This window comes from Cydia splendana, chromosome 26, assembly GCF_910591565.1.
Source record: "Cydia splendana chromosome 26, ilCydSple1.2, whole genome shotgun sequence".
NCBI lineage: Eukaryota > Metazoa > Arthropoda > Insecta > Lepidoptera > Tortricidae > Cydia > Cydia splendana.
This window is the reverse complement of record NC_085985.1, coordinates 3,302,461-3,320,958: the sequence shown is the minus strand read 5'-3', so window position 1 is coordinate 3,320,958 and position 18,498 is coordinate 3,302,461. Positions and strand designations below refer to the sequence as shown.

The following is an 18,498-nucleotide window of genomic DNA, read 5'->3' as shown; positions in this document are numbered from 1 at the left end:
TGGTGCCCCCTATAGTTCATGCACGGAGCCTATTATTACTTTCTTTGGTTTATTATTTCATTTTAATGGGACAATCTAATAATATGATTTTTTTTCCTAAATACATGATTCAGTTCTACGTAAAGAGCATAAAATAAATAAAAATATTGGGCTATTTCGGGTTTTTCAAAAAAACCGGTTCCGAGCCCAGTTTGTAACACACTTATGCCTGATATGGTGTTCTATTGTATTGACAAAGAATTTTGAAATAGAGAGTTACTGTCATGGTAAATTATGTAGCTAGTGTAGCTACAGTACATTTACTGCCATCTTTCGACAGAAGATTAAAACTGTTAGAACGCCATTTGACTTTGATCATTATTCTTTCACTGATATGTGTAGGTACTCGAGAGTGGGCTGAAGGTTATGGCGCCATCGCTCGAAAAGATTGCACCATACCTTTGGCCTATAGTCGAGTAGATGGCGTTAATATTAATATTTAATAAGTTAACACATATCAGTGAAAGAATAAGGATGAAAGTCAAATGGCGTTCTAACAGTATGTTCTGTCGAAAATTGCAGTAAATTTACAGTGGCTACATAATTTACTTTGACAATCCGTCTCTATACGCTCTATTCTTTTTGGTATTGATATCGCAATTATTACTTCAATATTAGTATTATTTGATCAGGTAACCGTGAGACGCTAGAAACCACCCCCAAGGCGAAAGGGATAGATGTCCGCAAAGAACTCCTCAAGTTTCACGACACCTGGTATTCTGCCAACATCATGACGCTAGCTGTCGTCGGAAAAGGTAGGTAGAGAGGGATAGATGTAGCTAGTAGTGTATGTTAGAAAGGAATAGATGTCCGCAAAGAACTCCTCAAGATTCACGACACCTGGTATTCTGTCAACATCATGAATTCATTCCTGCCGAACCCTACGCCGAGTCAGACGACGCTACGGAGCCACGCCGTTACGTCGTCGCCCAAATCTAATGTTTAGTTAATTTCATTTTTATGTGTATTGTTTTTCTTTGTCTTTTATTTTGTAGTTTCACAGTGCCTTGGTTTTATACTGTAATGCTGTGTTACTTCATTCATTCATTCATTCTTTTAAAATTATGGCTTCAGTCCAGTGGGACTATTTCGCCAGTATCAAGGTATTAGGAGCAAGGTAATACGACTAAAGTTGTACGGTTAGTACAAGACAGTGTACGGTGATTTTGTTAGCTCCTGTAAAGCGATAGCTGGCCTTTACAAGAAGCACGTGGACCGGCCGTTGACTCCAAAATGGAGGTTAATCGCGCTTCAAGATTAATTCTCCATTCACTGCACACCACCACATTAGTTTACTGTATAATAAGCTATCGATATTACACTTTAAATAATATTAATGAGCAAAAAACAAAGGAATCAATCACGAGGCTAACTATCAAGATGGCGCTCGAACCGGAAGTCGCTGTGTTACTTATTTGATCAATAAATAAATAAATAATAAATAAATGACGCTAGCTGTCATCGGGAAAGGTATAGTAACATCTCAGATTATATAATAATACTTATAACGACGAATCACGTTAGGGCTACGCCATAGAGAAATATAGCAAGAATAGAATGCTCACTCCATACATCAGTTTTGATACCAAAACGACTATTATTTTCGCAGTCGACATCTAGCATCGAGTAGCGGAATTATCAGTACCGCTACTTGATACTAGAATTCTCTAGTGTCGCGACTCACGAAAATTGTATTGAACAACAATTTACAACTAATATTAAAAGCAGAAGGAGTTGAAAATAGAGTTCCAGTTAATCCGCTTATAATATTAGTTGAGAATTAGACTTTTCGGTCGTCGGAACATCTATTGTCGAGTAGCAGTACTGATAATTCCGCTATTCGATGCCAGATGTCGACTACGAAAATAATAGTCGTTTTGGTACTACAACTGATGTATGGAGAGTGCACTCTATGTATTCTTATCTTAATTCTCTTTGACCGTGATAACGATTCAACTAACTCAGTATTTTTCACTTTTACATTTTTCTAAGCTTAACCCGAGGTCTACCGCTCACAGTTATAATTACTAGTTATAATTATTATCTTTTCCAGAATCTCTAGACGAGCTCGAAGCTATGGTGGTACCCTTATTCTCAGCGGTGGCGGACACCTCGGTTGAAGCCCCATCGTGGCCGGAGCACCCTTTTCCCCCGGAGCTACGCAGAAAGCGCGCCTACTGTTTTCCCGTCAAGGATCTAAGGTCGCTGTCTATCGACTTCCCTATTCCGGACACTAGGAAGCATTATAAGAGCGGGGTGAGTGTTTTAGACCGATAAGATTATGTATAAAATGGCGTTTTAAATATTTGCAGTCGTTTTGGGACTCTTAATCGCATACTTGATTAAAAAAAACGGTCACCCATCCAAGTACTGACCCCGCCCGACGTTGCTTAACTGGTCAAAAATCACGTTTGTTGTATGGGAGCCCCACTTAAATCTTTATTTTATTCTGTTTTTAGTATTTGTTGTTATAGCGGCAACAGAAATACATCATCTGTGAAAATTTCAACTGTCTAGCTATCACGGTTCGTGAGATACAGCCTTGTGACGGACGGACGGACGGACAGCGGAGCCTTAGTAATAGGGTCCCGTTTTACCCTTTGGGTACGGAACCCTAAAAACCGGCCAGGTGTGAGTCGGATACGAACGCTTCGTGCGTGAGTGCGACTTGCACTTGGCCGGTTTTTTTGCTCTCACTATACTCTGTATCTTTAGGTATTTAAATTAAATAAATGTAAACAAATCATTTATAAATTTTCGGGTAGTTATAACAATTATTGGTTAACCAAACAAATACAAAATCGCCTGGATCTGTCACTGAACGACCCGACTTTAACCTACATTATTTGATCATGTAATGTTTTCATCTACCCTCAACTGGCTTAAGGAGCCATTGGAGGGTAGATTTTGTTTACTTTTATTTAAATACCTAAAGATACAGAGTATAGATATAGAGATATATCTCGCGGGCTTGGTTTCCTTGACATCATATTATTGCGCCTATTTTGCGTGGTGGCACATAATAAATAATAGTACTAGGTACAGAAGACTCACTCTCTAACAAAACGCGTCTGTTACTATCAGGACAGATATGGCCGCTAGGTGGCGACAGCGCCACGCGCAGCCTATGGCTAGCCACCAAAATTGGTGTGGGACGGATGTACTTGTAGCTACCTGTTGCAAAGCGACGAAATCGCGGAGTGAGCCACGCGTGGTGGTAGGTCGGCAGCACTATTCTTGCTAACAGACTATTAGATACATAGTCTAATAAAACATGGTCTTCTCTTCCCAGAGTGACACAAGCCTACGTCACAATAACATTGCCACTTTATATAGCGCTATCTCATATTATTATATAGCGCCGTCGCATGATGACGTAGGCTTGTCTCAGTCACGTGGTTGGAAGAGAGTACCAGGCGGAGTGTATTATTATACCATGATTAGATACTACTTTGTTAAAAATTCAAATAAATCAGTTGTCATTGCCTGTTTCCGTAGCCAGGCCACTACCTGTCGCACTTGCTCGGACATGAAGGGCCGGGGAGCTTGCTCGCAGAACTGAAGGCCAGGGGATGGTGTAACAGGTACGTACAAACTAGACTTGAAAAGAACTTGTGAATTTATCCATTTATATTTAATCCATAGTTTAGGTAACTAGTAACTACACCTGCTTAGTCGTGTGTTTTGTTGTCTAAATGCTGGCTGGCGATCGTTTGTGAAAATGTCTATTGACTTTGACGCTGTCGTTAGTTTAAAAAATTACTTACCCAAAAAAACTGAAAATACGGAAAAAAACGAAAATTTCAAAAGCTATTTGATTTTTCGAGTATTTTCAACCCTAGTTAGACCAAGACAAGTCTGCAACGATTTGGATAGCACACGCAGTGCAAGTACATACCTACATACATATAATCATGCCTATTTCCCGGAGGGGTAGGCAGAGACCACGGATTTCCACTTGCTACGATCCTGACATACCTCTTTCGCTTCCTTCACTTTCATAACATTCCTCATACACGCTCGCCGGTTTAGGGTGCTCTTGACCTGGCCTTTCTTCAGGATTTCCCCGATCTGATCAGAGAAAGTCCGCCGAGGTCTACCCCTTACAACTCCTACTTCCAGTGCAAGTGTTATTTAAAACATCAAACTTCTATGTAACACAATTTCTATTTTAAAACCCGTATAAAACTATAAAGAGTAGGTAATTTGATTGTGACGTCACATGCTAGTGTTTCATGTAAATTCCATAGTAGCAAAATCATTTTGACAGTTCGAAAAAAGAAACTGATTTGACTATAGTCTGTATCTTTAGGTATTTAAATAAAAGTAAACAAACAATTTGTACATTTTCGGGTAGTTATAACATTTATTGGTTAACCAACCAAATACAAAACCGACTGGATCAGTCACTGAACGGCCTGACTTTAACCCACATTATTTGATCGTGTAATGTTTTCATCTACCCTCAACTGGCTTAAGAAGCCATTTGAGGTTAGATTTTCAACCGACGAAAAAAAAAAACGGAGGAGGTTCTCAAGTCGACGCGTATATATATATATATATATATTTTTATGTATGATGTTTACTCTTTTTAGGGTTCCGTACCCAAAGGGTAAAACGGGACCCTATTACTAAGACTTCGCTGTCCGTCCGTCCGTCCGTCCGTCCGTCCGTCTGTCACCAGGCTGTATCTCACGAACCGTGATAGCTAGACAGTTGAAATTTTCACAGATGATGTATTTCTGTTGCCGCTATAACAACAAATACTAAAAACAGAATAAAATAAAGATTTAAATGGGGCTCCCATACAACAAACGTGATTTTTTACCAAAGTTAAGCAACGTCGGGCGTGGTCAGTACTTGGATGGGTGACCGTTTTTATTATTGCATTTTTTTCCGTTTTTTTTTCATTATGGTACGGAACCCTTCGTGCGCGAGTCCGACTCGCACTCGCCCGGTTTTTTAAATACCTAAAGATACAGAGTATAGTCGAATACCCTATTGATACTAAGCTGTGTTTATTGTCACAGTTTGGTGGGCGGGACACGTATCGGCGCACGCGGCTTCGGTTTCTTTGGAGTGCAAGTCGATCTGACCGAGGACGGCGTTGAGCATATTGACGACATCGTTGCTCTAGTGTTCCAGGTATGACCTAGCATATAACTGCCCTCCTAAGCTAAGAGGACGTATGTTTAATTAAAATTTAATGCAAATACCGCTTTTTAGCTTAGGAGGGCAGATAATCTTCTTCCTCGCGCCATCCCGGCATTTTGCCACTGCTCATGGGACCCTGGGGTCCGCTTGACAACAATACCGAGAATTGACGTTCTAAAAATCGTTCGGAAAATGACGTTATAAAAGTATAAGGTTTCAATAACTGGACAGCTTTCAATAACTGGCTACCTTAAACTAAAATTAATTCTATTTATAGGTGAATAAGGTGACCAGTTATTGAAACCTTATACTAAAATGAATTCTGTTTATAGGTGAATAGAATTCATTTTTAGTTTAGGGCGGCCAGTTACTAAAACCGGCCAGTTATGCTCTAGTAGATATAGCGGTGCCGTCATATAGCGGCCGTCTCCATACAAATACTACGACATCCATATTTAGCCGTATTATTTAGTATGGAGACGGCCGCTATATGACGGCACCGCTATCCTAGGAAAACCGATCTTTACTGGTGAATAACCCTATATATTTCGGGATACATATTTCGGTGATCTCGGAAACAGGTCTAACAGTTTCGATGAAATTTGCTATTGTGGGTTTCCGGAGGAGAAAAATCGATCTAGCTAGGTCTTATCTCTGGGAAAACGCGCATTTTTGAGTTTTTATACTTTTTATATGATTTCCGAGCAAAGCTCGCGGTCTCCCAGATATTATATATATACAAGATTGCTCGTTTAAAGGTTAGAAAGGTTAAGATTCACCCTGTATTTTCCTTTTGACAGTACATAGCCATGCTCCGTGAGACCAAGCCCCAGCGCTGGGTCTGGGAGGAGCAGCGAGACCTCATGGCCATGGAGTTCCGCTTCAAAGACGCGCAGGAACCCAGGTCTTTGGTCACCTCACACGTCGGCCTTTTACATGTGAGTACCTTAGAAAATAAACCTTGTTAAAAGGGAATAACGTTTACTATTGATTAACTGTGTTATCGATAAAGTCCTCAAAGACGCGCAGGAACCCAGGTCTTTGGTCACCTCACACGTCGCTCTTTTACATGTGAGTACCTTAGAAAATAGACCTTGTCAGGAAAGAATAAGGTTTACTACTGATTAACTGTGTTATCGATAAAGTCCTCAAAGACGCACAGGAAACCAGGTCTTTGGTCACCTCACATGTCGGTCTTTTACACGTAAGTACCTTAGAAAATGGACCTGACGAAGTTGTGTCAACCCTAATAATTGCTCGGAGCAATGCTGAGCCGAACGAAGCCGAGAATGCCCGAAAGGAAGAGTTTCGCACCCCTGGTCTAGCGTATTCGCCAAGTCTGAACGCACCTTTACTTCAGTAACATTACTGTGGACTGTGGGTTTGAAAAGCCGAGGCGGACATGGTGTAACCTTAATAGATTTCGCACCGGCCACGGTCGCTGTGCCCTATATAAATAACTTTGCGGCTGAGTGGAGTCTCCTGCCTGTCACTGTGGTGCCGAGGAACAGAGTATCCGACATATTTTCCAAGAGTGCCCGCGTATTTACGCGATATACTGGAGGCCCCCCAGAAAACCTGATAAAGTTGAACGACGAAGCTATCAAGTGGATTAATTCTCTGGAGTTAGATTTATGATTTCTCTGTATCCGTATGATTAACATTAAGCGGCGGCTGGCAAGAGCTGCCGCAAATCGTGCTCAATGGCGTGCAATAGGAGAGGCCTATGTCCAGCAGTGGACGAGAGTAGGCTGATGATGATGACGATGATGAAGTAACATTACGTAACATTATTATTTGTTACAGGAATTCCCGATGGAAGACGTCCTGAGTGCGTATTACCTGCTGACAGAGTGGAAGCCCGAACTGGTAGACGAGCTGCTAGCTATGTTGACGGCCGAGAACGTGCGCGTCGGTATAGTCGCGAAGTAAGTAACACTCGAATAAATAATATTTTAACAATAATACAATACAAAATATATTACAAACTATGTTGACGGCCGAAAACGTGCGCGTCGATATAGTAGCGAAGTAAGTAACACTCGAATAAACAATATTTTAACAATAATACAATACAAAATATATTACAAACTATGTTGACGGCCGAAAACGTGCGCGTCGCTATAGTAGCGAAGTAAGTAACACTCGAATAAATAATATTTTAACAATAATACAATACAAATACTCTTTATTGCACACCTCAATAAAATAAAACAATACAAAAGAAAAGAGAAATACAAGCAGAGGTAAACAACAGGAGGTCTTATCGCCAAAAAGTGATCTCTTCCAGACAACCTTTGGGTAGCGGAAATTAATAAATTTACATAGAAATTGAGGAGTGTAGGTGTTGCAAATACAATGAAAGAAACCTATCACTAATACCATAGAAGTAAGAATAGAAGAGTGCCCACTCCATATATCAGTTTTGGTACCAAAACGACTATAATTTTTGCAGTCGGCACCAGATGGCACAAGTGTCGCTACTGACGAAAAATGTACCGCTAAAACAATGTATAACTAATACTAGTGGCTCTGTGAGCTGTAGACCTCGCGAGCAGAGCTTAAAACTGAGTAAATGTATGGCGCCGTTGTTTAGAAGAATTTAGAGAATCTAATTTGACAATTAAAACCTTATCTATCGAACCTGCTTACAATACGCTTAGCCCGCGCTGGCCGCGCTTGATAAATAAAAAATACGAAGTTTTTAATTTTTTTTAATAAAAAAATAAAATAAAAAACAACAATTGATATGACATTTTAGTGTAAAAAAATACAAAAACTTATATCCCAGCATATATGTAATTACTGGGGATTGAACCCATCAGACCTTCCGTGAGTTCTTACATGAGGTGACGAAATTTAGCTACTCATTCTCAAGTAAAAACTAAATATCTTTTAATACCTCCAAAACCAGCGAAATAAAATTTCTGAATTTTTGGCCATTTAATCTGTAAACATGTCTTAAAAAGAACACAATCTTATAATACCGATACGACTATTTGTTTAAGCGCGAGCTATCACAACTTTTCCATTTTGAAAAATTTACAAAAACCGGCTCGACAATTTTTTTTTATCGAATCATAGAATTCGGTTACAACATTTCACGAGAATCGATTAAGAATTGCGACCTGTAGAGGAGAACATCCGGACATACAAAATTAAATATCTTATTACCTCCAAAACCAGCGAAATAAATTTTCTGAATTTTTTGAAATTTAATCTGTAAACATGTCTCAAAAAGAATACACTCTTATGATACCGATACGACTATTTGTATAAGCGCAAGCTATCACAACTTTTCCATTTTGAAAAATTTTCAAAAACCGGCTCGACAAAAATATTTTATCGGTTCATAGAATTCGGTTACAAAATTTCACGAGAATCGGTTAAGAATTGCGACCTGTAGAGGAGAACATCCGGACATACAAAAGCAAAACGCCCGAGTCAAAACGTAGACCTTCGCTTCGCTTCGGTCAATTAGAAGCAAAAGGAGTTGAAAATAGAGTCTCGAGTAATCCGGTAACATTGTTGAGCATTAGAGTTTTTGTTCGCCGCGACATCTATTGTCGGCTAGCAGTAATGATATATTCCCATACTTGACGATAGATGTCGACTACGAAATAACGCGTAACGCGCGTTTTGGTAAGAAAAGTGATGTATGGAGTTACCACTCTTGCTTTACTTATTGACCGAAGCGTAGCGAAGGTCTACGTTTTGACTCGGGCATTTTGCTTTCGTATGTCCATCCGGATGTTCTCCTCTACAGGTCACAGTTCTCAACCGATTCTCGTGAAATTTTGTGACCAGATTCTATGATTAAATAAAAATTTTATGTCAATCCAGTTTTTGGTAATTTTTTAAAATGGCGGAGTCGTGATACCTCGCGCCTAAACAAATAGTCGTATCGATATCTTAAGAGTTTTTTCTTTTTGAGATATGTTTATAGATTAAATGGCCAAAAATTCAGAAAATTTATTTCGCTGGTTTCGGAGGTATTGACATATTTAATTTTAACTAATTTTAACTTGAGAATGAGTAGCTAAATTTCGTCAGTTTGTCTAAGAACTATTTGGCTCAGTTTGTAAACGTTCGCTTTTTTTGTTTAAACAGAGAGTCTGGGTTCGATCCCCAGTATTTGTATGCTGGGATAACTTTTTTTATTTTTTTACACTTAAATTTCGTATTGTTTTTTTTTAATTTACTATATTTAAAGCTCTTAGCACCATGTAATTTAAAGCTCTGCTCGCGAGGTCTACAGCTCACAGAGCCACTATATGATAAAGGTAACGAATAGGGTATTTTCCTACTAGTCAAATCAGTTACTTTTTTAGAACTGTCTTCTTATGAATTATCTCAAATGATTTTTTCGGGCTCGGGTGCTAATCCCTTAAACAAAAGCCCTTGTTTCTTTTAAAAGCAGTCTACAGCACGTGCCAAAGCAGCCATGTCGTTTAAAAAGCATCTATCGTGATAGTATTAAGGTTCTAATCCATATGACAGATCGTTCAGAGAACAATCAGAGTGGTCTTTTTTTGGAGATAACAAAACGTGTTATCTCCGAATGGGCTGTTTCATGAATTTGAACCATATAATTATAATGGTAAATTTGCTTTTTAAACGGACTTGTTCCCGTTACTTATGTCGGAGCTATTAGCAGTAAGCATTGTAACCACTGCATAAAGGAAACAATACCTTTTGTTTAACAAGTTACGGTCCGAGCCCGAAAAATTCACCTGAGATAATTCATACTATAATATGGAATTTATATGAAACTACGTCGTGACGTCACGGTCAACTCACCTACTTTTTATATTTCTATCCGATTTATTAAATAGGACTTGTGTTTAAAAATAACTCCTATCTGTGTTTTTCTAATAATTATGTGGTGCATTATTTCATGCATGGTGTAAAATAATTTATTTTAAATACAGTATAATAGGGATGATGACACATGTTGAATTTTATAACAAAATCTAGTAAAATAGATAGCAAATGAGCAATTTATCACATATTGTGGATATTAAAAAAAATATATGGAAATAATACAAAAATACAGCATCTGAAAGTTTCAAAATATAAGTTTTTTTTTAACTTCCAAAAACGAAATAAGTAAGGATACCATTCGATTCCTCACATTTTATCCAAAAAAAGATTGTATAGCAACTATATACATAAACGCAATATTTCACCGACACAAAAGCAATTTTCTTGTTTTGTTCATAGTGTTCATACTTCAAGATGGACTCTCAGTGACCTTGACGTCACGGTCACTTATCGTTTTGTTAGGGGCGTTTCGCGAGTGAAGTACGACTGTCGGACTTTGACTATCATTTCTGACTTTTGTATTGCTTTAATGCAATGGGTCCCATATAGACATTTGATCTTAAAAACAAACCTGATTGATTGATACCATCAATGAAAATTTGTCATGTAGCCTATACCCTATTACATTGTCTATGTTATTTTGTCAGGGTGTTTGCGGACAAGTGCACGCAGGTGGAGCCGTGGTACGGCACCAAGTATCTGCAGGAGGACATTGACCCTAAGAAAATCAAGGTAAGCCTTTAAGGGGCCCACAGATTACCAGTTCGCCGGACGATGTCAGCCTGTCAGTTAAACGCAAAATGAGACAGTTCCGAACAACAGGGGGTATTACTGCAATTATCTGCCGCCAGAGTGCAGCACTAGCTCCTCTAGTAAACCATAGAGTAACTTATAATTTCCTTTAGATGTAAATAAATGGAGAAATGTAATATCGTTAACTGTCCAGATTACATCAATGTCCACGGCTAAATTTATAATCGGTTTATCTACCAGTTATCGTTGTCACAGTACCTTAAACTGTTTTTTGACAAGTTTTCGCAAACAATAAAATATGACATTGATGCATCAAGGCGGTTTGTTAACAAGGGCCTACCGGGAAACGCGAAAATCGACATTTAGTTATCCGCCTCTTTATCGCTCGATTATGCAAGAGTGATAGAGAGGTTAGATAACGAAATTTAGATTTTCTAGTTTCGCGGTAGACCCCCAGATTGTGACGGATAGTGGTAGTGGCGCCCCCTACGCAGAGTTTCGCGTATTATTCCCTACTGACAGGATATCGTCCCCTTTAGACCCTATGTGGGGCAGTTTATTAACTCTTCAAACGCCACGCTTATCGTGAACCTTGCAGGAATCAGGCGTGGCTCACTCCGCGATTTCGTCGCTTTGCTACAGGTAGCTAAAAGTACATCCGTTCCGCCCCAATTTTGGGGAAAGCCATAAGCCGCGCGTGGCGCTGTCGCCACCTAGCGGCCATATCTGTCCTGATCGTAACAGACGCGTTTTGTTAGAGAGTGAATCTTCTGTACCTAGTACTATTATTTATTCTGTGACTATAATAATTTCTGTTGTTCAGGAGTGGAACTCCATGAAGCCGCTCCCCGCGCTGCACCTGCCGCCCCCCAACGAGTTCATTCCTGCACGACTAGAGCTGGAGAAGGAAAAGGACCCCACCTGCGGCGCCGTGGCGCCCTCTATGGTCAGGGTAAGTTATCAATTTCAATTTATTGTTGGTTATAATATATGGATAATACAGATTTTCCATTATAACATAGAGTGTCTATTATAACCTGTCTTTAAGACAGTGGAATTCTTAAACTACATGCATTCCATGCATTCATTGCATGCATTGCATGGGGAAATCCTGAAGAAAGGCCAGGTCAAGAGCAACCTAAACCGGCGAGCGTGTATGAGGAATGTTATGAAAGTGAAGGAAGCGAAAGAGGTATGTCAGGATTGTAGCGAGTGGAAATCCGTGGTCTCTGCCTACCCCTCCGGGAAATAGGCGTGATTATATGTATGTATGTATATATGTATGTATGTACTTGCATTAGTAATTAACCCTGTTCCAGGCATAGTACGATTTATCGACCACATACGCGCCAATATAATCCCGCTTTCCTATTATTCAATCTAAGTTTTAATTGTAATTTAATTTTAAGTGGTATAATTTATCTTTTAATTTAATTTGGATAAGCATAATGTATTGTAATTTGAATTATTGTAATTTTGACAAATTTAATAATAAATACTCCATTATTATTTTATTTAAATCGAAATGTCAAAATTATCATTAAAAAATATTTTACATCATAATAACTTTTTCTTACAAGTAATTCCTTTAGGTATTGTTTAAATAAAAAAAAAACCGGCCAAGTGCGAGTCGGACTCGAGGGGTTCCTTACCGTTACGCAAAAAACGGCAAATAATCATGTTTGTTGTGTGGGAGCCCCACTTAAATATTTATTTTATTCTGTTTTTAGTATTTGTTGTTATAGTGGCAACAGAAATACATAATCTGTGAAAATTTCAACTGTCTAGCTATCACGGTTCATGAGATACAGCCTGGTGATAGACAGACAGACGGACAGCGGAGTCTTAGTAATAGGCTCACGTTTTTACCCTTTGAGTACGGAACCCTAATATAGTTATACACGGTGTAACATAAGGAAACCGAATAATTTTAACAGCGTATTCCTGATCATATTTAGAGACAAAAATGTCCTATAAACTTTTTTGAAATTCGCCTGGTTTCAGAGATAATATGAATTAAAAAAAAAAACAAGTTTTTATTGTTACATAGTGTAAAAGGCCTTTTTGATGGTGATGTTGCTGCTATGGGATGTCAAAAAGTGACAAGTAACACTTTGCAAAAAGTAGGTTTTACGAAAAAAAGAGTAAAAACTAATTTTAAGTGACAAGTTTACCAATAATATTTATTTTTAGGGTTCCGTACTTCAAAAGGAAAAAACGGAACCCTTATAGGATCACTCGTGCGTCTGTCTGTCTGTCTGTCCGTCTGTCACAGCCGATTTTCTCCGGAACTACTGGACCAATCAAGTTGAAATTTGGTACACATATGTAAGTTTGTGACCCGAATACGGACATGTAACGTAAACAAATGAATTTTAAACATGGGGGCCACTTTTGGGGGGTAAATGAAAAAAAGAAAAAAAATTTTTTTTCAAACTATATCATGTTACATATCAAATGAAAGAGCTTATTGTAAGGATTTCAAATAATTTTTTTTTATAATTTTCGAATCAACAGTTTAGAAGTTATTCAAGAAAATAGGCAAAAAATGACCATTCCCCCCCCCCTTATCTCCGAAACTACTAGGTCTAAAATTTTGAAAAAAATACATAAAATAGGTCTATACCTATAAATGACAGGAAAACCTATAAGAAATGTACAGTCAAGCGTGAGTCGGACTTAATTACAGTTTTTAATCCGACCCCTACGGATTTTTTAAAGAGATTTCACTCACGTTTCACATAAAAAATACATTGTTAACAGTGCCGGACTACTTAGAGTAGTAGTTTTCTTAGAGTAATTGGTGATAATTTTCTGATAAGATAATCATTTTAAATATTTAACGGTCTTACCTACTTACGAGTAATTGTAAGGTCAAATTAAAAATAATGTTTAAAAAAAATGTTAAATTGAGAGCTAGCTTAAAGTTTTTTGTACTCGTCGACTTTAATGGTTGAATTAATAAAGACTTTGTAACCAATAAGCAAAACAAGCACGTGCTTAGGGCACCACGTTCAGGAGGGGCACCAAAATGCCAGGTTAAAAAAGGTGAACAAATTTTAAAATTAGGGACAGACACATCGTTTTTACCACACGATTTTTTTTAGCTGTCCAAAAGCTAATTTGCAAAAATAATGGCGCGTAATTCTTTGCGAAACAATCGGTAGCAGTAGAAGAGTCGTGATTACATGCATAGATTCGATTTCAACCCACTCTTTTGCGGTTCGGCGTTAGGTCTTATGCGAGGCCTTCTGCCTTAATTACACTTGGGCGTGGATCCAAATCCAAGCTTTCCTCTTTCGCAGCTAGGCCTACTGCCTTTCTCACACTTCGCCAATTCAATTCCAAGCTCTGCTTTCTTGCATATTTTATGCATGAAAACAACCTCGAATATCGAAGCCTAAGAAATATCGAGCCCTATGCGAAGCTAGGCTGATAGAAAACTGTCCCATCCCTTCTCTGTATGAAATCCTGGATTCGCGCCTGGTTGGGACTAAAAGTAAAATTGCGTTTGTATATCGAAAAATTTTCGCGCTCGCTTCGCTCGCGTTTTCAATAACTTTATAAGGTATGATAAAGGTGACATTCGGGTGGCGACTGCAGCAACATTACTCTGTTGCAACGTTACTGCTGCAGTACTGTCAACTTCCGTGATAAAATGATGTGACTGATTTCCATTCTCAGCTGTAACGCGGCAATGAACTTCTCTCAATTTACCAAAAAATCAATGTAATCTTGATGACCCGAGGGAGAGGGGGCACCTAGAAACCCTTAGGGCATCAACATATCTTAATCCGGCACTGATTGTTAAAAATGGTGTAATATACGGAACCCTTGGAACGCGAGTCCGACTCGCACTTGGCCGGTTTTTTACGTATAAATACATTCAAAAAATTGAAACATGAACAAAACAAAAAAAAAATTTTTTTTTGGCGAAATTGACCTAAACTCATATTACATTTTTTCCTTCTTTTGACCTCAGAAATGCGTGGTTAAATTATTCGATTTCCTCATGTTACACCGTGTATAGTAGTGTTTCTACTTGAAATAAAAACAATTTAAAATATTTTCTGATAATAATTTAATTTGTTCCAATACTTCTAATATAATAATAATTATATTGTGTTTTTTTTTTCAGGACTCTCCGCTGATGCGACTGTGGTTTAAACAAGACAACGAATTCCGGTTGCCGAAGGCCTTCCTAACTTTTGATTTGGTCAGGTAAGGAATCTATTAATTGTAAATACAGATGTGAATCACAATGAAAAAATCAACGATGATCAACTCTGGCCAACGTGGGACCCGAACCCACATCCTTAGATTGCCGATCCAATGTAGTCCAGTGAAATTGTAGAATTTTGTAACGTGGCTCTTCTGCGTCAAATCCGGTAGTTCTGATTTTTTTGCAGACTTATTTATGATGTTGGCCCAATTAATAATCCAAGTTTGTGCCCTTGAGCGCCCAACGCAACTTTCTCAAACATCGAAAAACCTGCGAAAATTTCGGTTTTTATTTAGTTTTGGGCGATTCTAACCCTAAAGGACTAGTTTGTGATAGTACCTTTCTTCGACGTTTTTAAAGAAGACTAAATTTGCTACAATACGACATTAGAACTGTCTCTGTAGATTGAATAGTTTCCGAGATAAAGGCTTTCAAAATTTAGATTTTTTTGAAATTGAGCTCGTAAGCTAAGTGAGTGCAGTGAGTATGCACTTTTGACTCAGGCGATGCCGCTTGGCACGATTGTTCCTAAGGTCAAACAAAGCTGATTTGGCCCAGTAGCTACGAGATTGTACCGTGCATACCCCCCAAAAAGGGAGGGGAAAGGTCGGATCCCCAGGTCCAATCTTTGCTATATTTCTTCTTACTCTTAGGAGCTAGGGCACGTTATATATCATTTTCATATAATTTAGGGATAAAACATTATATTCATACATTTAAAATGCCAAGTTAAGTGTTTTTTTTTAAAGAATTTTAACTTTTGACTTTGGCCATAATTACATTTCTATGGAAATCGTCACTCAATCCCCTTCATATTTTTACAAAAAAATGTATGAATGCCTGCTTTGAAGTGGTACTTTATAGAATAAGGAAGCCCTAAATTATATGAAAATCATATATAGTTTGCCCTAGTTGCTAAGAGCAGGGAGAAATATAGCTTAGATTGGACCTGGGGATCCGACCCTTTCCCCTCCCTTTTTGGTGGGTAGGCATGGTACGATATCGTGGCTACCGCGCCAAATCAGCTTTGTTTGACCTTAGGGACAATCGTGCCAAGCGGCATAGCCTGAGTCAAAAGTGCATACTCACTGCACTCACTTAGCTTACGAGCTCAATTTCAAAAAAATCTAAATTTTGTTAGCCTTGATCTCGGAAACTATTCAATCTACAGAGACAGTTCTAATCTCGTATTGTAGTAAATTTAGTCTTCTTTAAAAACGTCTAAGGAAGGTACTATCAAAAACTAGTCCTTTAGGGTTAGAATCGCCCAAAACTAAACAAAAATCAAAATTTTCGCAGGTTTTTCGATTTTTGACAAAGTTGCGTTCGGCGCTCGAGGTCACCAACTTGGATTATTCATTGGACCAACATCATAAATAAGTCTGCAAAAAATCAGAACTACCGGATTTGACGCAAACGCTAAATGTATACGCTATATAATTTTACTGTATTAATGGCATTCCAAGGCATTATTACATAAATAATTAATTAAATATATACATAAATAAATATATATACAAGAATTGCTTGTTCAAAGGTATAAGATAACAATGCCGTTTAGTTATTTTATTAAAAAATATATATATACAGCATTACAGTCTAAACCAAATCACTGTACTCATCAGATTATTAGAATACATAATGTATTTGTAGCTATTCATCGTCAGGTAGTCTCTCAAGTGGATCCCGACATTTTAACCCTTTACCAGGCTAAGGGATATATATTTCCTACATACGGCACTTCAAACATGTATTCTATTTTCGATCAGTAAGACTGACATTTGATTGTCATTTTTGAACTGTCAGCCTGGTAAAGGGTTAAAACCATACGACTATTTATTTATTTATTTAGAAATTTAATTCAGGCAACAAGGCCCATATAACAAATACCTTACAGACTAACATACATATGTATTTTATAAACTTAAAACTAATAGTACATTACTACAGAGGCTGGGAAGTAAGGGGTTGCCGGCCGAATGCATATAGACGGCCGAACTTAGTGAGGCCGGATAGTTATGAGGCCGACAACCCCTTTTCACGCCGAGGTATGTATAGTGCTTTTCTTAAACATGCAATGAAATAAATAATAAAAATTGATGATGATGATTGTTTCATGTCCTAATGTGATAGGCTATTCAGTGCGTTCATAAGGGGAACGAAAATTTTATTATTTTTGCGCTACGACGCACGGTTTAAGAGGATTATAAAGCATTTTTAGTTTTTTTTTTATCTTTTTTTTTTGTTTTTTTTTTATATTAATTAGGGGTTTCTTACAGAGGAACGAACATTTTATTATTTTTGCGCTACGACGCATGGTTTAGGAGATACAGCCCTATAATTTTTTTTTGCTTTTTTTTTCTTTTCTTGTGTTTTTTTAAATATTAAGGGGTTTCCGAAAGGGGAACGAAAATTTGATTATTTTTGCGCTACGTCGTACGGTTTAGGAGATACAGCATTATAAAGTTTTTTTTTGTGTTTTTTTTCAATATTAATTAAGGGTTTCTTGCAGAGGAACGAACATTTTATTATTTTTGCGCTACGACGCATGGTTTAGGAGATACAGCCCTATAAATATTTTTTTTGCCTTTTTTTTCTTTTCTTGTGTTTTTTTAAATGTTATTAAGGGGTTTCCTAAAAGGGAACGAAAATTTGATTATTTTTGCGCTACGACGTACGGTTTAGGAGATACAACATTATAAAGTTTTTTTTTCTTTTTTTTTTTTTTTTTTAATATTAATTAAGGGTTTCTTACAGAGAAACGAACATTTTATTATTTTTGCGCTACGACGCATGGTTTAGGAGATACAGCCCTATAAATATTTTTTTTCTTTTTTTTTTCTTTTTTTTCTTTTCTTGTGTTTTTTTAATTGTTATTAAGGGGTTTCCGAAAGGGGAACGACAATTTGATTATTTTTGCGCTACGACGTACGGTTTAGGAGATACAGCATTATAAAGTTTTTTTGTGTTTTTTTTTTCAATATTAATTAAGGGTTTCTTACAGAGAAACGAACATTTTATTATTTTTGCGCTACGACGCATGGTTTAGGAGATACAGCCCTATAAATATTTTTTTTGTTTTTTTTTCTTTTTTTAATTTTTTTGTGTTTTTTTAAATGTTACTAAGGGGTTTCCTAAAGGGGAACGAAAATTTGATTATTTTTGCGCTACGACGTACGGTTTAGGAGATACAGCATTATAAAGTTTTTTTGTTATTTATTTTTTTCTTTTTTGTGCTTTTTTTTTAAATATTAATTAAGGGTTTCTTGCAGAGGAACGAACATTTTATTATTTTTGCGCTACGACGCATGGTTTAGGAGATACAGCCCTATAAATATATTTTTTGCTTTTTTTTTCTTTTCTTGTGTTTTTTTAAATGTTATTAAGGGGTTTCCTAAAGGGGAACGAAAATTTGATTATTTTTGCGCTACGACGTACGGTTCAGGAGATACAGCATTATAAAGTTTTTTTTCTTTTTTTTTCTTTTTTGTGTGTTTTTTTTAAAT

At 37.4% G+C, this 18,498-nt stretch overlaps 1 protein-coding gene across 1 annotated transcript in view; it reads left to right on the top strand.

Moving 5' to 3' along the window:
* Positions 1-18,498, top strand: part of LOC134803426 (insulin-degrading enzyme) — a 67,614-nt gene that overhangs the window by 7,676 nt on the left and 41,440 nt on the right. The window contains exons 7-15 of the mRNA XM_063776244.1: positions 672-794; positions 2,093-2,295; positions 3,538-3,623; positions 5,070-5,184; positions 5,994-6,131; positions 7,000-7,121; positions 10,665-10,749; positions 11,594-11,722; positions 14,909-14,991. Coding sequence (XP_063632314.1) covers positions 672-794; positions 2,093-2,295; positions 3,538-3,623; positions 5,070-5,184; positions 5,994-6,131; positions 7,000-7,121; positions 10,665-10,749; positions 11,594-11,722; positions 14,909-14,991 — 1,084 coding nt within the window. The remainder of the gene's footprint in view (positions 1-671; positions 795-2,092; positions 2,296-3,537; positions 3,624-5,069; positions 5,185-5,993; positions 6,132-6,999; positions 7,122-10,664; positions 10,750-11,593; positions 11,723-14,908; positions 14,992-18,498) is intronic.